We start from the raw sequence: 26,039 nt of genomic DNA, 5'->3' as shown, positions 1-26,039 counted from the left end.
GAAAGAGGGTCTACAACAATGCGTCACGACGGCATTGCTCAAATGCAAAGAAAATGGGAGTAAGCAGGTTGCTTCGGTGCACATCAGTTTTCGCTGCTTAATGCTACGCTATTTCTGCGGTCGTAGATTATATAACATTGATAATATTACCATTTACACAGACTCTTTGAGCGTAATCACAGATAGAACTCTTGGTATTAAATATCCCACCTAATGTAGTGACAACTGAAAAAAAATTACATGTAATATAATTCTGCTCGGTACCTAGTCACGTAGAAAACGTCGGCAACGAGAGAGCTGATATGAGTGCTATTGCGGCTCGTAACGCAAAAATTCTGCAAGTATACCGCCTAAAGATTGCAGGAAATATGTATGGATAAAAATGAGAGCAAGATAGCAGGCTTCAAGAGACAACAAAATATACAAGATGCATCTCGTGAAACCGATCACTGAGGAATAGAAATCGATGCATTGATCAAGAACTCTTCTTCGCAGTAATCTTGTGTCGACTTCACACCGGACACACACATGTGACGCACAATATCATTCTCATGATACATTATAAAGCTGTATTTGAAAGACGTAGAGATGAGCACAAAATAAACCACATCTTATTCTCATGTACAAAACGGGAGATTTTAAGCTAAAAATGTTTTCTAGATTTTACAATGAACACATCCCTTTTCACCCCAGATTGGTCCTTGGAGATACTGCATATGTCTAAATTCCTTATCTTCGTATTTCCTTAAAATCATCAATGTTCCTAAGGAAAGTATATAATTTTAGGAAATTTTACCCCCCCCCCCCCTCTCACAAGCTGACGTATCCAATTTTGTGTTTCACGCATGATGGCCATAGTTGCCTGTGTGTCATAAACCCCAACACAACACAACGATATTCTCAGTGCACTGCGTACGCATTGAAAGTCATGTTGATCGTGACAAAACATTTCAGCAGGCCCTCAGGTTCCTCACTTATGTGTGTTCATGATGCAATTATTCATGAAATTGAGTGGAAAATTGTATTCCGCGGATGTAGTTCGCTAAAACACACTGGCACTTTGTACACATTGAGGATCAGCGCATGCACTCCAGATATGTGAACTTCTACTCTAATTTTTATTAATGAACTGAAATATTTTCTAAGGCTATGGAACTTTATACTGCCATATAATTGGGGGATATGGACCAAAATTCTTACGCCCTTTTCATAGCAAAATATCCCCCTCACAATGTAGCTCAACTCCAAGACGCTCATACATAGCTACAACAATTGCCCATTGTGATTGATTATCAGCCATGTTAAACCCACATGGAGTGACCACGTTTTGTGAAACAAGGCCTGTGAAACTTTCCACAAACTTCAAGAAACCTCAGAAACGAGAGAATAAGACCGCCATCATTTGAAAGACTTTGAAGTAACGAGCGTTAGCTGTTTGGTTTATTAGAATTGATATGAATGAGATTAACGGCAGGTGCATCAATGGAAATTATCGCATTGTGAGCTCGCTTGCGTTTTCAGTTGTTCTGCAGCCTCGTCTTTCGTTTCTCTTTGGTTTCGGCCGCCCGGCGTTCTCGGAAGTATCCGAGTATGTCTGATCTCTTGGGCTTATTTCCGAGATCTTTTTTGGCCACGGCGTGAGATGTCGATGGTTGGGATATTCCATGTCCTTCAAACACACCGCGGTAGAGAACGTGTCGGCGAAACGAGCGCATCTTAGAGGAACCCCCGAGGGAGACGGCTCATTGCGGATGGATGGATGGAACATAAGAGCGTCCCCTTTGAAACAGGGTGGGTTGACACAATGTTAGGGATGGATGAATGGATGGATGAATGCAGCTCAACCCTTAAAATCGGGTGGTGGTTCAAGCCACCTAATCATGACTTGTGAAATTTTACACTTGTCTTGATTTTACGCACCAATAAGATAACCTTCGCTTGGTTACTTCTACCCGCTTAAAATCTACTTTCCCTTCACTGTCCTTAAACCCCAGTGCCTTGGATGAAGCAGCCCCGCTGCTTTTAGGAAAGCCCTTTACAGGAAAGTATGAAGTGTTCAGCAATTTCCTCCTCCTCTCCACACACAACGCACAAAGTGTCTATCTCGTGGTACCTGACTCTATATGTCGTAGTCCGTAAAACTCCCTTCCTGGCCTCAAAGAACAAAGAGCTTCCCCTGGAATTCTCATAGATATTTTCTTTGGAAATTTTCTGCTTCAATATCATATATGTTCCCAGTGCCGATTTCGTCAGCATCGCTGTTTTCCGCAGAGCTCCCTCTGTTTATTTAACCTTTTTCTTAACCGATAATTGCTGATTTGCCACCCTACTGCTCTCCAGGTATTTGCTTGTCGATTTTCTAGCTCCCTTCCTCCATTTCGTGTCAACATTCCTGATGTACAGGTACTGAAAATTTTCTTAGCCCACTGCTTTTCCCTCATATTTCTCAATTGCTCCTCAAATGCTATCTTACTGCTAGCTTCTCTGCTCTCGAACGACGCCCATCCCATATCACCCTGTACCCCCTGATTTGGTGTATTGTCATGTGCTCCCAAAGCTAGCCTGCCTACGCCACGTTGTTATAATTTCTAACCTTGCTTGAACATCTGGTCTCATGCACAGGACCGCATTACTGAAAGTGAGGCTAGGAACCATCACCCCTCTCCAGATCCCTCTTACCACTTCATACCTATTGTAATTCCACAGTGCCCTATTTTGGCTACACGTGCACGCGCGCCGCCTAGCGGAGCGATCGACGCCTAGTGCCATCTATCAAAGCAAGTACGATACGTCCCAAACGAAATTTGCTTTCTTTGCGGGTCAAGGTGGTCCTCGAATTCGGCTTGCGGTGCGATATGGTGACGCTTTAATTTGTATTTTCATATATGCAATGTTTCATAATCATCATCATCAGCCTTACTACACCCACTGCAGGGCAAAGGCCTCTCCCATGTCTCTCCAATTAACCCTGTCTTTTGACAGCGTCATTCCCCCTTCGCTGGAAAATTCTTAATCTCATCCGCCCACCTAACCTTCGCCCCCCCCCCCCCCCCCCCTGCTATGCTTACTTTCTCTTGGAATCCACTCCGCTACCCTTAAGGACTTAAGGACCAGCGGTTACTTTGTCTTCGCAATACATGCCCTGCCCAAGCCCATTTCTTCCTCTTGATATCGACTAGGATGTCATTAATCCGCCCGCGTTTCTTCCCTCACCCACTCTGCCCGCTTCCGGTCTCTAAACGTTACACCTATCATTTTTCTTTCCATGGCTCGCTGCGTTGTCCTTAACTTAAGCTGAACTCTTTTCGTTACCCTCCACGTTTCTGCCCCGTGGGTGAGTACCGGTAAGATAAAGCTGTTGTACACTTTCCTCTTGAGGGAAATTGGTAAACTGGCATTGATGATCTGTGAGAATCTGCCAAATGCTCTCCACCCAATTCTTATCCTTCTAGTTATTTCCCTCTCATGATCCGGATCAGCTGTCACTACCTGCCCTAAGTAGACGTATTGCTTTACCACGTCCAGGCGCTCACTGCCAATTGGGAACTGTTGTTTCCTTGCTAGACTGTTGAATATTACTTTGGTTTTCTGCATGTTAACTTTTAGACCCAGCATTCTGCTCTGACTGTGTAACTCTTTGATCATGATTGAGCTCCCGAGTGACTCAGCAAGGCAATGTCATCAGCGAATCGCAGAATATTTAGCTATTCTTCATTTACTGTTCTCCATTCCCAGTTGTTCCCAATTTAGGCCTCGGAATACCTCCTCCTGTAAACAGGCGGTGAATAGCATTGGCGAGATCGTGTCTTCTTGCCTGACGCCCTTTCTTATTGGAAATTTATTGCTGAATTTGTGGAGGACTATGGTAGTTGCGCAGTTGCTATATATATGTTTCAGTATTACGACATAAGGCTCTCCTACACCCAAATTACGCAATGCCTGTATGACTGCTTAGGATTCCACTCAGTCGAATGCTTTCTCGCTATCAATGAAGGCTATATATAGAGGTTGGTTATATCCTGCGCATTTTTCTATCACCTGAGTGATAGTGTGAATATGATATATTGGGGAATATCCTTTACGAAAGCCTGCCTGATCATTTGGTTGATTAAAGTATAAGGTTGCCCTGACTCTATTAGCGATTGCCTTAGTAAATACCTTGTAAGCTACAGATAGTAAGGTGATCGGTCTGTAATTTTTCAAGTCCTTGGTGTTCATACAATGCACGATAATCTGACATCAATCATTACGGAGTGCGCAGTAGTAGTAGGCGGTAGGACAGTTCGACAGAATATCGGAAAGCTATCTCAGGTGACGAAAGATCTGACTAAAAAACGCCAAAGCATGAGGGCATCTAACGGTACCGACAGGATGCAACTGACAGAGCAATCGATGTTAATAAATAAGCTCAAGGTAGCCGACATAAGGAAGTTTAATAAGGAGAGAATCGAGCATCCTCTAAGAAATGGAGGTAGCCTAAAAGCGGTGAAGAGGAAACTAGGCATAGGTGAAAACCAGATGTGGTTTACGTTTTATGGTTTATGGTTTATGGGGGTTTAACTTCCCAAAGCGACTCAGGCTACGAGAGACACCGTAGAGAAGGGCTCCGGAAATTTCGGCCAACGTGCACTGGCCTCGCACAGTACACGGGCCTCAAGAATTTAGCCTCCATCGAAATTCGACCGCCACGACCGGGATCGAGCCCGCGTCTTTCGGGCCAACAGCCGAGCGCCACAACCACTCAGGCACCGCGGCGGCTTGAAAACCAGATGTATGCGCTAAGAGACAAGGAGGGCAATGTCATTAGCAATATGAATAAGATAGTTAAATTAGCCGAAGAGTTCTATACAAATCTGTACAGTAGCCAATGCATTCTTTGCGTTATTGAGAGAGACAGTAGCGCAGAGCAATGTGTCATCCTGCCAGTAATGAAAGAGGAGGTAAAGAAAGTCTTAGGAGCAACAGAAAGGGGAAAAACAGCTGGGGAGGATGAGGTAAGAGCAGATATTTTGAAGGTTGGAGGGAATATCGTGCGAGAAAAGCTAGCCGCCCTGTATACGCCATGCCTTATGACCTCAACCGTACCAGAAGCTTGGAAGAATGCCAACATTACCTTAATTCATAAGAAGGGAGATGCCAAGGATACAGTGTTTACCTATTATTTAATTGTGGTTTCATTTCTATACCACTACCCATAGGGTTTTATTTGCCTACCAAATTCGGTACACAACTGTCCTCCGATGGGTGCGCCTTGTTGTCAGAGTATATATAGCGGAACAAATGTATACATATATAGCGGTCCCATTACGATAGTTTTCCGACAATTTATAGGATATTTGTTGGGTGAGGGGAGAAAAGGATGGGAGGGCACAACCAATTTTTTATGGCCTCCCGTCTTGAATTTGAGAAACGGAAACTGTGCCGCCATTTCGTCCCTAGACGTCATACTCACATTGTACCACCATATTGGACCGTGACGTCATCATTGACACGCGGCAGGTGGTTGTTTCTACAATGCTATTGTAGATGGCGCTACAAGTCTCAATATGAGATGGTTTTCTAGTTCCTGCCACAGATGGCGCTATGATCTCAGGGTGGTAGCAGACCCCAAGAAATGTCCAAACGTCATGAGTGGGAGCTAACACTCTTAAAAGTTGAAGAACCATGCCTGGACGAATAGCAGCCTGGATGATTTTTGACTGGCGCAGCTTCTCTACAAAAAAGTCAGTGATGGGGTCAAACCTCACTCTTTTATCCTGCTGTGGTCTGAAAAAACTAACGAAGAAAACATCGAATGCCCCTCTAAGGGGGCCATCTACACAATGCTAGCGACCGCTTCTAATGACGTTGCAAAATATCACCTCACTTCAAACCAGAGATCAATTACGGATGCCTCCGGGAAATGGGACTAATCGCGACGTCATAACAGGTGGTCGATCGACTTGGCTGGAGGGCCTCTTTTAAAAGGTGTTGATCGCTTCGCTCTTGAGTTTTATCATAGTACAGTGTACCTCACTTCGTGGTCAACATTTCGCGCCAAAAAAGAGCGCCTCTGTTTAATTCACGAAAGCGCGGGAAGCTTTAGAAAACAAAATGATAATGACAGCGTTAAGAGAAAGAAAAAAAGACTTTTTGCTACGGGGAGAGCTAGAGGCCGCGAATACCATTGAAGATTATGGAGGATTTTTTTCATGCATGGAAACCAACCTTGTTAACGGTGATGATGATCACTGCAGTGAATGCTGATTGGTTTGTGTTTTTGCCGAAAAGCATTTAATTAGTTATTTATTTTAAAATGTTGTTTTTGCCCCCAAGAAAACTCTGTTCTTTTCCTCGCCATTTCTTAAGAAGTGCTCTGCAAAGAAGGCAAAATTTGTAAATATAATTTATGCTCCTGTTCTGATGTAAGACTTAAGCAATAAGCTGTTCACCTGATCCTTCTGAACGCATATCTGAGCGCCGCTAGAAAAGATTGATTTTCAGCTAGTTATGAGGTGCGCTGTGGTTTAAGCCGGCAAAAGCTATCCAGCGTGCAAGCCCTTTAAAAGCCAACCCTCATTCTATGGCTAGCAGATAATGCGGCAGTGATGAGGTCTATTATTTATCGCGCTACCTCGTTATCAATGTTGTGGTGCTACTCGCAGAAAATCTGCAATGCTATGCAGGATCCGCAAAAACAGAAAGGCCCTGCTGCAGCAAAGCCCATTAGTTCCCACTCTTGTAAACCTAGCCATTTCTAATCAATCCGCTTTCCGTCCGCCGAACCGACATAACGTTGGCGAACCCAAGAAAGGTATAGAAATTCAAATAGAAAGCAATTGTCGGAAATCGACAGTGACAGCTACCTTTGCTTATTAGGAGCGAGAATTTGGTGGTGATATCTATTTTATTGTTTACTAATTCATCCCATGTTGGACGAATTCGGCACATTTTCTCGTTGGTATGCATTTCAAAAATGCAGATTAAAAACATTTGTAGCAAACTAATTAAAACTTCCAAATATAGTTACTACCATGCCACTTGTTTTAAGGTCTTCATAGTGTGATTTAGATTTGGTGACCTCCAAGCAATTAAAAAATAACTAAAATGCGCGCCTTGTTAATTCATGCGTGTATGTCAAGATCACAATTATTGGGATATAAAGGCAGCTTCATCTATTGCTTGGTGATTGTGATGTCAGTCACCTGACAGCAGTAGGATACCGCAGCCTGCTGTCCGTCAGGATAACCGTAATGCCGAGTGAGGTGTGCGCAGCCGGGTCGGTCAGCTGCTACTCTCGTCAAGTCCTCGCCGCAATCGAGCACTCTAACTTGTTTGTGGCTTTCTGTTCTCATAATTTTGTTCCGATACAGTTGTGTACATGCTTCCACTGCAACAACTAGTTGAAGGTTCCTTGTTCTGCTTTACTACTTTTACTTAAACAAGAAAAGAAAAATTGTGGTTGACACCCAACCATCATCATTTGACTTTTGCGGCACTGCGCAAACAATAATGTTATAAAGGCGGCTTTCACGAGACTGCATTGCCCTCGTTCGGATAATTGCGTGCAACTAGAAACATTGTCAAGCGCTCGGCCTAAAGAAGCGCCACATGCCGTAAACAAAGCGAACCTAACTATATGAAAGCTTGCTTCCAATTTACAATTATTTATTTTGGGCAAAAAGCTGCAGGGAGGCTGATAATCGTTCTCGACCTTCCATTTTCTAAATTTCCAAAATAAAGATGCCCTGATAGGTTCAAAGCCTTACATTTCGATTCGCGGTATCTATGCTTGTAACAGAGTATACTTGCAAACAATAGTTTGGTTTGGTTTATAGGGGTTTAACGTCCCAAAGCAACTCAGGCTATGAGAGACGCCGTAGTGAAGAGCTCCGGAAATTTCGACCACCTGGGGTTCTTTAACGTTCACTGACATCGAACAGTACACGGGCCTCTAGAATATCGCCTCCATCGAAATTCGACCGCCGCGGCCGGGATCGAACCCGCGTATTTCGGGCCGGCAGTCGAGCGCTATAACCACTCAGCCACCGCGGCGGCTTCTTGCAAACAATAGACAGTAAAAGAATATTTACTCATCACAATGTGAATATATTTATTAATTCAATTGCACTGCACTGAATAAAACGTAACCTCTTGCATGCTACTTTATGAAAGAGGCGACGTTCAGAAGTCAAGCTTTGTGGACACCATTCTCGTCACTTGTGTCTGGCGCACATGAGTATGCCCTTTGCAAGGAATCGTGCTTGCACTATCCCACTGTAACCCTAAGCTTAACTTTGGGCAGGACATGTGACGTTTGTGTAACAAGTCGTTTAGGCGCGTGGTTCCTAATCAAGTGGTTTCGTTTTGCAGGCAAAGGCGGCCATACCAAAGGGGGATCCAGTTGTCAAGTGTCCATACTGCGAGGACAAGATGCACAGCTCTAACATAGAGCTTCACAAGAAGAATTGTTTCCAATTTCCAGTATTATGTCAGTACTGTCACATAGAGGTGCCAATATGCGACAAGGAGGTGAGAACACCCTTATAAGTCTTCGTAGCTTTTATACACTGCTAATTCCAAACAAATATCAGTGATGAGGCTGTGTTGCATGACATATTGACAAAACTTGAGAGGGACATCTAATTACCTGATGTGTTGGAAGTGCGGAGGCATTCAAAGCTGTTGATGTTTTTGCCGGAAGTGACTTCACTTCCATCCAGCCAGCCGACAAATTTTATGACCTGCACAATTTTTTCTCCGTATAGTCCTTTAATGGTATCCCCGTAAAATATTATCTGACTCGTCATGGCTCCTTTGCCAACTAGATTTGTGGAAACAATAATTAAGCTTTTGTCTGAAAAATGCGAAGTCGTACGGGGAATAATGCACTGAAACAGAATCTCACTAGCGCGATATGCGCAGACAGACTGAGCTATAATCCCTGAAGGCACGATGAGCTTGCTGCAGCCACTCAAAGCGTGAGCTATACTTGTGCTACACGGGTACGTTCGAATGGCATCAGAATAGCCGATGAATTCGAAACTTGGAATGGAATTTAGACTCGGCGGACTCCTGCGGTGCTGCGCGGCACTGCCTAAACACGTTCAAAGGCTGCAGCTCGTTTTCAGCGTACAACAACGACGGCGGTCACCACGGTTATACTAATCCAACAATGACACCAACGCATGTTGTTGTAATATACCCTGTTTTTCAGGCCAACGACAGTGAAGAATCCAATAGGGGGACGGTCGCCTTTCATGTCATCGACTGATCGGCGGCTGAGCAAATACATGAACGTTATTAGGCGACGGTGTGAATATATCCGCGCTTGTCTCTGCCCTATTTGTTTTGCAGATAAGTGAAACGAGCAACTACATTAAACTTGAACACTACTTCAACACTCACGAGCGATAAACGATTGCCAAGTTCTTACATTTCAGTCGCCGTCAACCCACTTTCATGACTACTAGGCCTAGCATGTACGCAGGGTTAAGTGTGCGACTTCAGTGCTTGTGGAGAACGAACCCCCAAGTTTTACAAAATGCAAATGGCGATTAAGTGTAGTTTCGCCAACAGTGACCTGAAATCAACTATTGCTTATTTCGCAAGACATGCGTCCCAGACTGCCGAGCATTGCTTTAGGTGGCCCGCAGCAGTCGTCGACGTCGCTTGTGACTGCTAATAGCCTACGAATATACTTTTGTATTAAATGATTTAATGTCAAATACTGGGCGCTTCGGAGAAAGCAGGGCAATTATCGAGGATCGGTGGTCTTACGCGATTTAGAATGAAGCGCGAACTGAGGGGCGACTATTGCTAGTTGAAAACTTTTCCCAATACCCCGCCGAGACGACGTGAAATACCGTCGGCTAAGGCAATTTTTGGCAGGCCCTATAAAAAAGAAAGTGTTTCCTAGGTGGGCAATCGCATCGGCACTTCCAACAAATTCATGGGTGCAACAAAGTCAACAACAAAGTCACGGGTGCAATCCAACAAAGTCCGAGTGCAATCTGTACAAAAGAGACTATATAATAGAACTAAAGCACAGTTTGCTTTTTGTGTCATGTAAACAAGCACTAGTTCCATGTAAGCAGCAATGTAAACAAGAGAATGAGAGCAGTCGTCCTCACCGGCACACTCGTAGGAAAATTTCCGGTTCACGCGATAAATGTGCAGCGGTGTACTATTATCAGCAAGGACCCACTTAGTGAATTCGCGAGCTATGTTCTAAACAGACAGCACAAAAGAGCGAGTAGTGGAAGTCAAATTCAACAGCCACAGAGCCGACGCTAAACCGAAGCAGTCGCGCGGGGCGAAGCGGTGGCGGCGGCGGCTGCTGTTGGTCGGCGCAGGCTATGTTCCCATTTCGAAGGAGTCCCAAAAATCTCGAATGTATACTTGGAGCTCCGTCGAGTCAAATGACATCTGAGCCAAATGCCGTCCAAAAACTTCATGTAGCAGCGCAAGTTCAGCAGTCGAGTAGAATGATATTTGCTTAAAAAACATTCTAAATGCCCTTGGGGTGAGGGTATTAACCTCCCATTCAATGCGAAGCTTGGACACTCGAGCGACTAGTTAATGGCCGAAGACAGCTACAAATGACGCCGACTAGGTGACTAGATCTATGCACGAATCGCTGAGCATGATCTAAACATAAAAGATGAAGCGTGAAATGCATTGATATAAAGGCGCAGCGCAGCCAAAGATGGTTCGTAGATTGTGGCAGCCGCATGCCGGTCCTGGCAAGGACCTTTGCCAGCAGGACTTGCCTTCGCTTTCGTCCGCATCTGTCCTTCGAGCTAGGAAGCCTGCATAGCCTCCTTGACTGCCCCTGCTGCTTAAGCGGCTGCCGTTAGCCGATTCTCCTGTGTGGACAGCGCTGTAATCTTCGTTTGCCGCTTTCGGTGCTTTGGGAGCAGTCGCATTCAGCCGCGTCTGTCTCTTCAGGCCGAGGTGAGCTCGCTGAATAGAAAGCAGCGAAAATCTATGATTTCTCTGCGTCACTCATCATAGCTCTTCGCCGCCCTTGGCTAGCTTCAGTGACGCGTTCGGCTACTTAAGCCTCCATCAAACCTTTTTCTGTGTGGATATAAAATGGGGTCGTTTGCACAGATGGGCGAGCCTCTCTGTCTTTTGAATCATTTATTTCGCTTCACACAATTCATATTGCAGCTTTACTGTTTTATGTTTACCCACCGACATTACTGTGATTCCTCTAGGAGACGCTACATGTCAAGACATAAAAAGTGCAACTTTATCAAGGATTTAAGAAATGCACTTATAGGTGAACAAGACCACCTGTCATATTAACCTTTTTTTTACAAGCTTATAACTGTTCGATAACAAGGTTCGTCCGAGGGAGAAAAATTTTTGAGTCCGAACTCTGAAGGGTTTCAAATTCAATATCGAAGGCGTGGCTAGCGAGAATAAGAAGAGTAAGAAGAATGCCGCTGATTTTTTCCCTTCGATTTCTACTTGCGGCGTTGATGCGTCAGATTTGGTTTTTGCAACTCATATTTTTTTGTCAACGTGTAGGTTTGTCTTTTTTTTTCATCCTAGTTCTTTGCGCTGCTTTGTCTCTTACTAGTTTTTCTTTGGTGTGCTCTTTTCTTGATATGGCAAACGCAATAATCGATTTCCTTGAAATCCGTGTATTTGCTTTATGTACCTCCACAGGAAGTAACCTTCCATACAGTTAAATTTTTACATTTCAGGACCACGAGGACGACTGTACCGAGAATCCCGATAATGAAGGCCGTTGGGGTGAGTATCTTCCAATTTCTAGCGGCAAGTTGTCTTTCGATGTGCACTCCAAGAGAAAGATTAAACTCGTAAATCAATGTCCATATTACTCCTTTCCTGTTTGCCCTCGTCGTTTCGCGCTTTTTTCACTTCAATTAAAATGCCTTGTTTAAAACCATCCCGTAAACTGGACTTTTTTTTCTGTGCTTCTCTTCACATATATCAGAGCTGAACCTTAAATAGATATAAGCTTGTTTCTGCAGTTAGTAGAAAATTCAGTCCAAGGTAAAAAGCTTATTTCGTGCCAGCAATCTTCAGTGTCTGAAACATTGAAGCATAACAAGGGTTGGAGCTCACTAGAAGTAGGGAATCTGCTATTGTTTTCAAAACGAGGATTTGGCGCGAGCTACATGAAATGAATATATTTCATTTCTAGGGCAGATAAGACAATCCCACAAAACTATTACAAGCTGCCGCTCATGAACAAATGGAATATGTAGCTGACGCGCTAATTTATGGGGCTGCATAGACAAACTTCCTCTTTTGTTTACCGAAACACAGGATAAGAATGCAAAAATTTCATTAGAGCCTTAAGAATCACGAACAGAGAATAAATAGCTTTGTTGCTTTTCTTGTTATAACATTTTTACTTCAATACATTGGTCTATATTAAAAAGCTCTTCATTGGTTTTCACCTGCTGATAAGATAAAATGTCTCGCGCAAATTTATTGAAAACTTCGGAAAATTTCTTTTCTGCTATCGCTTTCTACGCCTGCTGTCAGAAATTGTCTTTCATTTATCGGTAGCTGCAACTTAGACCCGACTGCAGTTTATTTTCTGCACGATTTAAAACTAATAGCATTTCATTAACAAAGGCGGGGCCATGATTGATCTGTTACTGTTTTTAGTCAAACAATGCGACTGAGCGAACCTTAACTTTCAGGATCAAAGATATCCACAATATCAGAGTTTTTTCATTTGTCCTAGCAGCGACAATATTTTTGTATGAAGGTTATATTCCTAAAACTTCGTGCTCATCAACAGTCTGGCTACGCCTACACTAGGGCAAATGTTTCTCCGACCTATCCCCAATTAACCCTGTTCATTGGCAGCTGTGGCCGCATACTTCCCCGCACACTCCATTGTCTCATCCGCCAACCTTTATGCCGCCCCGTGCAATGCTTCCCTTCTCTTGGAATCCACTTCGTTGCACTTAAGGATGAATGGTAATCTTGCCTTCTCATTACCAGCACTGTCGAAATCCATTTATTCTTCTTGATTTCGACTGGAATGTCATTAACCCGCGTTTATTCGCTCACCCGCTCTACCCACTTCCGGTCTGTAAGCGTTACACCTATCATTCTTCTTTCCATGACTCACTGAGTTTTCCTCGACTTAAGCTGAACCCTTTTCGATAGCATCCTTGTTTTTGCACCATAGGTGATGCCGGTAAGATACAACTTTTGTGTGCTCGCTGCAGAAAGATGTGGGGATTAGGATTGTGCAAATATTCGAAATTGCTGAACAGCTAACCGCATATTGACCGTCCTATTCGATTCACTGACAAAAAAATAAAATAGTGCGGGGTCAAAGTTATTTCAGGCTATTCTATCGGAATATAATTTCAGAATATCGAATTGGTTTTTGAAAAAAATGACATGAAGAAAAGCTGCAGTTCTCTTTTTTACAGCTGTTTCCAAAACAGCGCTAACTCTGACGCCGCACAGCATGCTGCCGGAATCTCTCTGCACTGGAAGGTGGCTACAGAGCCACGACGCCGTACAGTTATATGATGGCGTTCAAATCGCCATGCATATCCTGCAAGATTGAGTCACGTGACAGGGTATAGCCAGTTTTTACATCGCGGCCCAATTCTAAGGAACATGGCTGAAGGCCTCGGAAGCCAATGTGGTTGCCGAAATTATCCTTAATCCTTCACAGCGGCGTCTCTCATAGGTTGTAGCTTTGGGACAATTTAAACCTATAAAAGCCATAAAAACAGCTAGTAAGATATTACGCTAGTTTTTGTGCTGTGATCATCCGTAGCGTCTCTGATCTCGACATAACGGCTATTCATACATACATTCATTCATTCATACATACATACATACATACATACATACATACATACATACATACATACATACATACATACATACATACATACATACATACATACATACATACATACATACATACATACATACATACATACATACATACATACATACATACACACACACACACACACACACACACACACACACACACACACACACACACACACACACACACACACACACACACACACACACACACACACACACACACACACATACATACATACATACATACATACATACATACATACATACATACATACATACATACATACAAGTTTTATTCTCCACAAAAAGTGGAAGGAGGTGGAGGTAAAAGCCGTACATTTGCGGCTTGAAAAATCCTCCGCCCCCTTACAGTGTATACAGCAGCAGAGTGGGGCAGTAGACAGTCACATTTTTTTGTTGCAAAGAGAAAAGAAAACCAGCACTGTATCGCATGAGACAATAAAACAAGCCTATATAAGAGTTTCAATAGAGCACTGGATTTGGACGCCTGGGAAAATTTTTTTTTTCGATAATGAAACAATGTAATGTAATTTAACATAAAGATAGACCTTTGCATTCATTCACAAAAAAGAATATAAGTAGCAAAATATTTGTACATATTTGGAAGAGACATATCGAATATATCAGCACCTTCCTTTTCTGCAGCATTCAATAATCGCGGAAGATTATACCGGAATGTATGTTGTCCATAGGCAGTGCGAGATTTTGGAAATTTCCATCGTTCTGGAGTTCTGGTGCTGTACTGTTCTGGTGCTGTGATACACTAAGCCCTTGGCGATCTGTACTGCAGCTTTTCACAACTTTGCGTCTAACTTCGTAAGTTATGGTGGTAGACATCTCGCCCACCGACCTTTCTTCCGTACTGGCAGTGGCGTTCTTGTTCGCGACGTCAGTGGCCCATACTCCTGGATCGTAGTGGTATCTCGCACCCTTGATGTTACCCAGGATGAGGTCAAACATCAGGAGCTCCATGCATAGCGCTTTCACTTCTCTGATGAAGTACGCAGTCTTCACATGCTCTCTGGTTTCGCGCAACACCTAAGCGGCACCATTTAAGATTTTCATATGTCTCATCTCTCTAGTAAGTTTTTCACCGCTAACAAGTTTGTCTTGATGAAAACACCAGTGCTTCCTGTGCTTCGCTGCACAGAAATTAATTTTCCTCGAAATTTTGCTATGCGAATGGTTATTCCTTTAGTTAGAGACCCTGGTCTGGCGCAAACAACTGTGCAGAACACGGGAGTTTTCTCCCAGCACATCAGCTCTGCGCGGTCGGCCCTAACGTGCTCCTTCTGGTTAATGTATAAAGTGGCATATGCACGCGATACTTGTGAGACTGGCTTCCCTAGATTAGGGCACGCCATTGCTCTGCCTCTTATCTGCACATGTGATACAAACGGATGTTCAGTTGCTCACTAAATCTCTCAATCTCGGCTTCTTATATGCCGAGCTGCCGACCCAACTTAACGATATCTCTTAGATTTGTTTCCGAGTTAGATCTATTCAGGCCTAAAGCTCAAATCGGGTGAACCGTATCCAACTGATCTTCGCTCTTCTGCTAAACACTGTTTACCACTACTTTGTGAACTCCTTCCGACTCTTCACAGTCCTGCAAAACACCTGTCGCGGACGCCAGAGATATCACCGCAGCGCAGCTGTCACGTGCACTCCCAGACACCTTTAACCCGGTTTCACATGCAAGCGAAAACGCTAACGAATCCTGCTGCAGCGGCCCAAAACACTGTTTTGAGTCGTCATCGTGGTGGCTTGAGCGCCGAAGTTCCAACAAGTGAAAAATATTTTGTGGCAGAGCGCCGCTCAATTCCCTCAGTCACTCGCCTATGAACTAGCCTTCAGACTATGTGCGGGAGCGGTCTCGTTCTCAGAGGAGATGCCTTCGACTCGGCGTGTCAAGTTGAGCAAGAAACCAGCTACCCAGTGAAAAGAGGTGTAGTCGTTTAGTTCCCAGCTTTCACCTCTCGCACACCACCTTCCCTCTCTCGCAAGCCAGCCTCTCGCAAGGCAGGCACGCGCATACTCACAGTATCAGCCGTGCAATTCCTCCCTCGCCCGGGCACGCATCGCCATTGTTCAGACATGCAGAGTGGCTTCCAGAGAATTCGAGTCGCATCTTTCCGACCTGACGCCGCCGGCGCGTGAGTAAAGTGGACAGGGCATCTCGAAGCGCGCTCTAGACTACGCGCTCTACATTGGTAATCGGGGTTCGTTACTCAAACTCCCCCCTAATTTTCGCCGGCGCGCGTGGGCGTGATTCCTTCTGCGCAGCTCCGGCTTTCTGAATGTGCGCCGAATTTTGTGACAGTGCTATTCTATAAATGGTGAATTGGCTTGTTCATAGAAGGTTGTGGCCAAGTACTACACCAGGGGCCAAATCCTGCTCTGGCGAGGCAGTGTGCTGTCGGTTCTGGTCACCGAGAAGAGATCGCAGCCCAGGCCTGGTTATGCAATTCTATCGACTTGCGGAGTATTTTTTTCCAACCCGCGTCACCGGGATTCGAGCCTCGGTCCTCTTGCACACGATGAGAATGCTCTACCTCTGTGCCTTCGCTGCGTAGCACTGTATGCTATGATCGCGGTACGTTATCACGGTATCATCACGGTATGCAAGGTTGCTATCATGGTATGCTCATAGCAATCTTAGCCGACTGCGCAGAAGTAGGTGACAGGAAGGTTTGACAGGATCCTGGCAAGCGATCTCAGGCGACGAAAGATCCGATTAACAAACGCCAAAACAAGAAAGCATCTAACCGTGCAGAAAAAACAAACAAGCAGAGCTATCAAAGCTATAAATAAGCGCAAGGTAGCCGACGTCAAAAAGTTTATTATGAAGAGAATCTAGCCTGCTCTAAACAACAAAGGCAGCCTAGGAGCGGTGAAGAGGAATATAGGCATAGGTGAAAATCAGATGTATATGTTAAGAGACAAAGAGGGTAATGTCATTAGCAATATGGATAAATTAGTTAAAGTGGCCGAAGAGTTCTACACAAATCTATAGACCAGCCAATGTATTCAGAACATGAATGGGAGAATCAGTAGCGCACGGCAATGGGACATCCCGCCAGTAACGAGTGAGGAAGTAAAGAAGGCCTTAGAGGCAATGCAAAGGTGGAAAGCAGATGATGACGATCAGACAACAGCAGATCTATTCGAAAACGGAGAGGAGATTGAGCTAGAAAAATTAGCCACCCTGTATACCAAATCCCTTATGTCCTCGAGTGTACCAGAAGCTGGGAAGAACGCTGATGCTATCTTAATTCTTAAGAAAGGAGATGTCAAAGACTTGGAAAATTACAGACCTGTCGGCTTACTCGCCGTTGTCTACAAGGTATCTACTAAGGTAGTGACAGATAGAATCAGGACAACCTTAGACTTCAATCAGCCGAAAGATCAGGCAGACTTTCGTAAAAGATAGTCGACAATAGACCACATTCACGCTATCAGTCAAGTGACAGAGAAATTTCCAGTATATAACCAACCCCAATATACTATAGCCTTCATTGATTACGAAAAAGCGTTTTTACTCAGTGGAAACCTCAGTAGTCACAGAGGCATTGCGGAATCAGGGTGCAAAAGGGTCTTATATTAAAAAACTGGAAGATATCTACAATGACTGCACAGTTACCACAGTCCTCCATAAAGTCAGCAATAAAATGGTGCCAGACACGGAGATACGATCTCGCCAATGCTATTCTCCGCCTGTTTACAGGAGGTGTTCAGAGGCCTGGATTGGGAACAGCTGAGGATGACAGTTAATGAAGAATACATAATTAATCCGCGATCCGCTGATAACATTGCCTAGCAAAGTCGCTCAGGAGTGGAACTAGAAAGCGTGATCAAGTGTTAGATAGAGCAAAACGCTGGAGCTAAAAATTAGAATGCAAAAACCCACAGTAATGTTCAGCAGTCTCGCAACGGAACGGCAGTTCACCATTGATAGCACTATCAATGGCTTATGAATAGAATGCCCGCCGCTCTCTGCCGTGCTCAATTTAAAGCTGATAGCGAATATTTGGTATCAAGCGTGCAGAATTACTGCTACATTCGGGAACAACGTAGAATCGGCTCCGCCTGGATGCGATCAGTCGGGATAAATCTAGTCACATCTTGCATCACAAACAAAGCGATGAAGGAGCTTGCCGGCAGCTTTTCAGAATGAAGAAACACTACAAAGATTGCGGCAATATGCTTTTTTATATTGGTTGCCTTGCGCTTAATTTTTAGGTTTCAGAGCTCTGCCTGTTTTATTGTAGCGAATGCTACATTTGCCACGAACTCGGAGTTTAGCCGTGCCCGCAGTCCCACCGTGGTCGCACCGCACCACGTGACCAATCAAGTGACTGGTCACGTGAACAGCCGCGTGACGAACCACGTAACCAGGCATGGCGCCGCGCCGCCGGCAGCTGCTCCCCACCACGTGACCAACCGCGTGGTCGATGGTGGGAGCCAGTGAAACCCACGCACACTCACTGAATAAAATAAAAAAAAAAAACCTGTGTCGAGGCTGGGAATCGAACGAAGGCCTCAAGGAATCAAGGTTTGAAAAAAAGATGTAGCGTAAAAGAGACGAGCACGGGGATTGTCATTTTCAAACATGTCACCTACTCGCCCAGCAAAAACTTTTATTCTAGGAATCAAGGTCTAATCATGAATAAAGCCGTATGTAGTGAATGCACGAGTTTCAAATATTAACTCTTCCGAACCAGATGTCGCCGCGCTTTCGCTACGTATATCCTGGCCTAAGAGAGCTAGGCCATCATCAATTTTTTTGTGTATGGGGGTTAGAGTTTTTTTTTGTGTTTTCGATTTCTCAACCACATTTTCGGTCTCCTGAGAGAGCTTGTGCTTTCCTGTCTAATCATCGCACCGCCTGCTTCTGCTGCGCACTCCGTAATTATCGTCGTGAGATAATCATTCATTGGGTGTGCATTAACGCCGGCGTCCGTTCCGCTCGGGTGCAGCTTATCGGAGGCCTAAATAGGAAGACCAGCATAAGCCAATCTCTCAGCCATTCGGCTGTTGTTTTTTTGTACGCCGTCGAACTGAGAAGGGAAACATGACGTTTTCAATTGTGCGATATTGATGGAATTGTACCCAGAGGATAGGAGCGTACTAATAAAACGGATGTATACAGCGTCGGTCAAAAGCTCCCAGGCCACAGGGCCTGCTTATGAGCAGTATAGTGCGGCAGTTACTGCTCCGCGAAGCTCTAAATATCTGTAGAGGGCAGAAGAAGTATCGTTCTAAACTCTGCAAACTTTGATATTTTTATCGGCGTCTTAAGTACCAGGATATACTGGGGAAAAGCACACCCTGTGGCCTGGAAACATTTCATCAACCTTGTACGTGTGGTGGCGGTGTGGAAAAGCTAAGAAAATATGTTTTATGGTGTTACATTGGTTGTGACGTTCCAATGCGACACAGGAGTGATGAGGGGCTCCGTAGAAGACGGCTGCGATTTTATTCCGATCATGTGTGATTCCTTAACGCGCAGTATTATCGTACACTACAAGTGTGTCTTGCAGTTGGTCTCCAACGAAATGCGGCTGCTACTGAACTTGTTTCCTCGGGCTCAGAAGACGAGCGCGGCAACAGTGGTTAGTTACATTCTGAGAAAAGGCATCATGAAGAGATAACTACATGCTTTTATTCACCAAAGTGATAATTAGTGGTTGTGGCTTCTATAAAACGCAATGCCTCTCCAACAATGAGTTTAACTACTGCGTCATGTGCTTGCTGTGCTTGTTGCGAAAATTAGTTTCCAGGGGGTGATTTTGGTGTTTCTGAGGGAATTTTAGTGGTTTAGCATGGTAGGCAATTTAAAACAAAGAAAAATGTGCAAGTCGTTTGGACCAAGCTGATGAGCTGAGATGGCTACTACAGCTGACTGCGTCACTGTGGTAAGATATAATTATCATTTAACTCAACGTTTTTAATTTTACTTTAGTGGCTGTTTCCTAACCTCCGGCGCTACTTATACTGCTGAGCACAAGAAATTTTTTCTTCGAATATTCACTTTTGAATCTCCTTAACATTCTCCCTGAAATACTCCGTGCAGCAATGTTTCTGTAAATGTTCAGGCTTAGGGCTTCAACTCTTTTATGTGTAACAGTTGTCTAAGGCTGCTATAGCGAGCGCCAGGCGTTTCCAGCACGCCCGCGGAAAAAAAAAAACTTCCGGAACATTCTCGATGGCGCGCGGCTGTAAGCACATCAGCGTAGGGCCCAAAACCTCCTTTTCCGCCCCGACCTTGGCGAAGCGGGGTGTGCGCGGACAGATTTTCGAGACATTTCCAACGCTCTCGAGAAGCTAGGGGGAGGGAGAAGCAGCTTAACGTGCGCTGCAACGCTTCCTCTCTCTAGGCGCCCTCGCTCGCTTCTGGAAAGTTCGAAGAAGGTTATTTAAGAGCGTGTTGCATCTTGTTACGCGTCTCTAGGTCAGGCTTTGCGCAGCAATGTATGCAGGCCCGGCTTTAGTCAAGCAGTGCAGAACGAGCTTGGAGCTCGAATGTTGCTGTTGTCACAGCTTTGGTAGTTGAGTTGCGTAGCCCCTGTTTCTTCGCTGTGTATTTGTTTCTGTACACTTTATATAAGTGTTATAAAAGTTCAGTTCCTTTGTTCGTCTGTGCATGATCATCCGTCGATCGTCTGGTTGTCTGCTACGAGTCCAACGCCAAATAAACGAGCACTTCGAAAGAAGTGAAGTGTGAAGAAGGAAGAGCTTGACATGTTTACTAGTTCTATTAGTGAAATCAGGTTGTGAATGCGTTTTTTTTTTTGTAGCGTGAGCTACACTGGCCGAGGCTGAGCAGTTTCGCGTGGCTCCTGAACAGCCGTGCATGTAGAGCCGTGCTGCGCATGCGCGAGGAGCAGTGATGTCACGCGGCGCACAGCTGGTGCGCCGGAGCTGCCACCGCTGCGCGCCCCCGCCACTGCGGCGCGCGCCTCGCCGGTCTGCGCCGTTCCAGTGACTTTAGTCTGCGCATTCCAGAGGAGTGACGTCATAGCCGCGGCAGACGCACTGGCACCGGCGCGTGCCCAGCTGTGCGCCTCCGTTGCGCAGTAGCCAAGTCTGACGCCGCGCCGGAGCCGCTTGACAGCGCCTCTCGTTTTGTGCGCATGCGCAGAGGTATCAGCGGGGGTATACATATAGCGGGGCGTTTGCCAGTGTGGTATAGCCATGGAGAAGGAGAGCGAAATTGTTGCTCAGCGGCAATTGATGCTCAGCGGCTCAGCGTAGCTCGCGCTACGTATATCTTGGCATAGCCGAGGTAAGCCACTGCTAATTTTTTTTATTTTACGTAGGGTAGGTCATGTGCCTAAATACAACAAAGTATGAAAATCTTGTTTTCCAGATGATTATTACAACTGTTAGCAATTCAAAAGAACGAGAAGGGAAGAACAGCATGCCACTGGGGACTCTTGCTGGATGAAAGGAAGATCTTGTAAGAAGACCTCAGGAAGCAAGACGACGAAGTGTACTTGGACACTTTTCAATGCTAGCGCGATGATTATAACATTCATTTTGCCAAACATTTTGACAGTTTTAGCAACCCTGGAAATGTGCATTATAAATAAACAAATGGGTTCCATCACTTTCGTGGGTGGTTAGAAACAATGCTATGAAAACCCTTTGGGAACATGTTCCAGTGAATTTCGTGTTATGTCGAAAGCGACGTATGAAGTTTAATCGTAATTAACAAAAGCTCTTGCTGATACCCGCTGTGGGTCCAGATGCAGGACTTGTGGTTTCCGAGAAATCATTGGGAGAATCACCGCTATCAATACAGGGCTATACATCTTGTAACAAAGTGTATGTGCACAGCGGGACGGTGCTCTTCCGCTTCGAACGACGGGACCAGCAGGTGTTGATGGTTAGCGCTGATTATCTTGAATTCTTAAAGATAAGTTCGAAACATTAGTTAAACTAAACAAACTGATACACAGTACCTGAGAAAAAAATACCGAAACAGTCATATATACCCACCAGAGAGCAACGTCTTCCGAGCACAGGTGCCGATCAGCAGACAGAAATTGGCATTTCCCCTCACGCCACCGTTAGCCATCAAAAAACGCTCTCAAATACGTGTTTGTCCAGCATCCTGGGAACCGTTTTGGCAACCAATTAGAAAATTCGGTTGTCGTAGTCAATGAGAATTTCTTTAATATTTAAGAAGCCAATAGTGCGCCTGGCGCCGCGAGATTGTTTACTCGCGAGCACCGCTTGTCTACAAAGACATGTGTATTTTCGTTTGTAATAAAGCACCGATAAAAACACTCAAAAACAACCGAAATGCAAGGAACATGAACTTACATTCGGCACTACGTGGAACGTTCCGTCCGTGCTCTCTGCTTTTTTTTTTCGCTGCCCGTTTAGAGCACATCTGGGCCGTCATGCGGTGTGCCATCGAAAAAAAAAATCAATCAACGTGTGTATTCTCTGCAAACTCCAGGTGACCGAGCGTCGGCTGCATTTCAAGGCTCGATCACGACGTTTAAAAAAAAATGAAAAAAATGAACGCATGCAGGAATACGCGGGTGAAAAACAAAAAAAAAATGGCAGAGTTTTAACGTTTTCAAGCCCAGTAGACGCGATAAAACGTGTGTTTAGCCTGATTGGCTTATGGTTTTGATTTGCTGGGTCGTCGGCACTTCTGCCGACGATATTAGACTCAGGTTAAGCTTGCTCGAGGTTAAGCTGATCTAATATGCTCGCGCCGTAGATAGAAGGTGCTGAAGACGACGATGAGCACTGTACATTTTGAGAGTGCTCCAGCTTGAGACGAAGCGTGATCAGCTGCGGGGATATCGAAGTGCTTTCGCGCAGTGGCCAGCGAAGCTGTTCTGTTCGCGCCGCCGTGTGTTCGGCAGCCAGTCGGGGCAATGTTTTTTAGTACCTATTTTATTTCCGGACGACTAAGGCCACCCTCACGGTCAAGCTTCACACAATCTCTGTGAGCCGGTTCGACCTCGTGAAGTATTATTTTCGGACCAAAAAAGCTCCTTCACCAAGTAGATATAAATCACATCGAAGGCGTTCAAAAAAAAGCACTAAGATTTATCTACAACGCATATGGTACGCACGTGTCTGTCACTAATCTACTAAGACAATCTGAACTCCAGACGCTTCAATCCCGCCGCAAGTTACACCGTTTAAAACTGCTGCATGGTATTGTTAATAATTTAACAATAATTAATTTTGGCTCTTACATGGAATATAATACTTCCCGCCCAACACGCGGCAAACACAGCTCGACAATAGTAGTTCCACGATGCCGAACTAAAGCTTACTAGTTTTCTTTCTTTCCAAAAACAATATCAGAATGAAACGGGCTTCCGCGTGGCGTGGTCAGCTTGACAAACCAAGATTCCTTCTTATCTGCTGTCGTGTCGCTGTTATAGACGAAGTGTGTTTGTTCATACTCTTACTTTTGCATTTTTGTATTCTTAAGAAGCGCAGAGTGTTTGTTATTGCTTCCGTGCTCGCTTTTTATTTCGTGTGTGCTTGCTTTGTTGCATCGCATTATATCAACGATGTATGTTTGTTCCACTCCTGCCTTGGCTACCAAATGGCGGCTGGCAGTATTGAATAAAAATAAAATAAAATGGCATGGCTCTCTTTCACATTCGTGTCGTTTAACGCAGTAAAATTTGATAATTGAAAAGGAGGCCGTTAGAAACGAAGATTTGTAGCGAAAGCTACACTACGCTAGCACTTCGAGCCTTCAGCGTGGCATCCCATGAGCTCCGTGGTGGCGCCGTGGCTGGTCGTGCACGTGGTTGGTCACTTGGTGCGGAGCAGCTATTGCTGGCGGCGGCGCGGCGTGCCGGCGAAACCGAGATGGGGGGGGGGGGGGGGAGTGGAGAGGGGGAGAGAGTGAATCTACGTGCAGGGACGAAGATGAAGAAGGAACGCCCAGCGAAACGGAGCGGCTAAAGACTGACTTTGCTATTCGAATGAGCGAGCTCCGCTCGGCCAGATGTAGCTCTCGCGTCTCTCCAGGTTTAACCAGAGTTAAAACGCAGGCAATTTTTGTTTCCGCTCCTTGCGCCTACTGAATATATTTTCAAGCATAATATGCTCATAATGTAGCCAATAAATTGGGTTAATCTACGAGTACAAGGGAGGAAATGCTTGGGAGGAGGACCGTACGAGTCCTAGTGAATGTTCATCAGAAGACTTTGTCCTGTTCTTCATTCAACACAGCCGCCACACGTCTGACAAGCTCTCCGGGCGCAGATAACGCTCATACGCGAACATGTCAAGGCGATCGACGATGGCAGCGCTTAACGAAGGCCACATGGTCGACTTGCGTCTTGCAGAGCCGACTGTGGGCCAAAGCATTTCTAATGACTTAACTGACGCCGCTCAGCAGGGTCGGCATGACGAAATGACCTGAATATGTAAACAGGAACTTGCAGTACAAATGAAATACAACGAACGAATGAGTCCAATGCCAAACGAGCATGACTGAAGGTTAGAATACCGCAATGTGTCGTTCGACATACTCATGTTTGGAGCGAGCTTGAGAATTCAAGGTGCGTATGCATGCTAGCCGACGAGATTATTTAGCTCAGTATAATATTGCCTTTCTAAGTCACTCAGGCGGTGTGCTGAGAAGCATGTTAACTAAGTTAGACAGGCAGAGGAGAAGCGTAGGTCTTAAAATTGACACGCAGAAAACAAAACTAATGTTCAGCAGTCTCACAAGGAAGCAGAGGTTCACAATTGGTAGCAAGGTGCTGGAAGTGGTAAGGGAATACGTCTACTTAGGGCAGGCAGTGGCCGCTGACGCGGATCAAAAGAGGGAAATAACTAGAACGATAAGAATGGGATAGAGCGCATATGGCCGGTCCTTTCATGTCATGAACTGCAGTTTACGAATGTCCCTCAAGAAAAAAGTGTACAAAAAGTGGGTGTTATCTGTACTCACATCTGGAGTAGAAACGAAACGGTGAATCTATAGAAAAGTGTTCAGCTTAAGTTAACCGCAACACGGGGAGCTGTGAAAAGAGAAGTGATAGGCGTAACATTAGGTGACCGGAAGCTGTCAGAGTGGATGAGGGACAAAACACTGGTTAACGACATCCTGGTCGAAATCAGGAGGAAGAAATGGGCTTGCGCAGGGCATGTAATGCGAAGGCAAGATAAGGGCTGGTCTTTAAGGGTAACAGAGCTGATTCCATGGGGAGGCAAGCTTAGCAGGGGTCGCAGAAACTTAGGTGGGCGGATGAGATTAAGAAGTTTGAGGCGATACATTGACCGCAGCTGCCAAAGCAATTGGAGAGATGTGGGAGAGGCATTTGCCCTACAGTGGGCGTTAGCATGGTGATGACGATGATGATAATGCTAAAGTTTCGATTATTCATTCGTGAGTAAAATTACCGGACTCTCCCGGAATACGGCCCTTGATCACCCCTCACTTGCGGCTAGATTGTATAACAGTTCGAATAATGTAGCCATGGATTCTACCAAACAGTTACAGCCGGAGGTAAGTGAGTACGCCATTGCTTCTCAGGATTCCGCTTTGATGATGTGCAAAAAAAAAATAATTCCTCGGGCCAAGCCTGTATGAAGAGAAGATGGGAACATATTTCTCCCATTCTGGGTAGTTATTACGGCTTGGCATACCACTGTGACTAATATTTTTACGCTCTACCTGCGCCGCTTCGGACAAATTGTCGCAGAGAAGATAGTTTCACAATAATACGGAAATTCTTCACAATAAGAAGCAACAAAGTACACAAAATGTTGTTAACATCCATGTAAAACATAACAATACGTTCGAATTATTAAGGGTAAGAGAAAGTTAAAAAATACACTCTCACAAATGCAGTCCAGTCGGTAATGTGAAATACCTTCCTTTGGCAGCAAGTCGAACTCTTGAACTGTTTTTTTTTTTTTGTAAAGACGGTTTGGAATGCTGTTCATTTTGCAGCCGTATTCGTGCACCTTCTTGGAGTGAGGTCATAAGTTGATCCCAACAGGTAGCCGAGCCTATCGATGCCCGTTTTCTATACAAGATTCATTTTATTTTGATTAAAAAGTCTTACGTCATTCTCAGAAGATAATAGACAGGAAGAGCAACCCGATTACCATTCGGATAAGTCTTCACGAGAAAGGCGACGAGGAAAATAGAAATCATATATCAACAAAATAAAAGCGGT

At 44.8% G+C, this 26,039-nt stretch overlaps 1 protein-coding gene and 1 pseudogene across 1 annotated transcript in view; both read left to right on the top strand.

Moving 5' to 3' along the window:
* The window catches only part of LOC144104342 (uncharacterized), a 35,544-nt gene extending 14,078 nt beyond the window's left edge, over nucleotides 1-21,466 (top strand). Inside the window, exons 5-7 of the mRNA XM_077637282.1 lie at nucleotides 8,353-8,511; nucleotides 11,697-11,745; nucleotides 21,227-21,466. Coding sequence (XP_077493408.1) covers nucleotides 8,353-8,511; nucleotides 11,697-11,745; nucleotides 21,227-21,246 — 228 coding nt within the window. The 3' untranslated portion in view covers nucleotides 21,247-21,466. The remainder of the gene's footprint in view (nucleotides 1-8,352; nucleotides 8,512-11,696; nucleotides 11,746-21,226) is intronic.
* LOC144105770 (U4 spliceosomal RNA) lies at nucleotides 9,736-9,891 on the top strand (annotated as a pseudogene).
* Nucleotides 21,467-26,039: the final 4,573 nt, after the last annotated feature.

This window comes from Amblyomma americanum, chromosome 9 (assembly GCF_052857255.1).
Source record: "Amblyomma americanum isolate KBUSLIRL-KWMA chromosome 9, ASM5285725v1, whole genome shotgun sequence".
NCBI lineage: Eukaryota > Metazoa > Arthropoda > Arachnida > Ixodida > Ixodidae > Amblyomma > Amblyomma americanum.
Note: the sequence above shows the minus strand (reverse complement) of the source record. Positions and strands in the feature narration are given on the sequence as shown.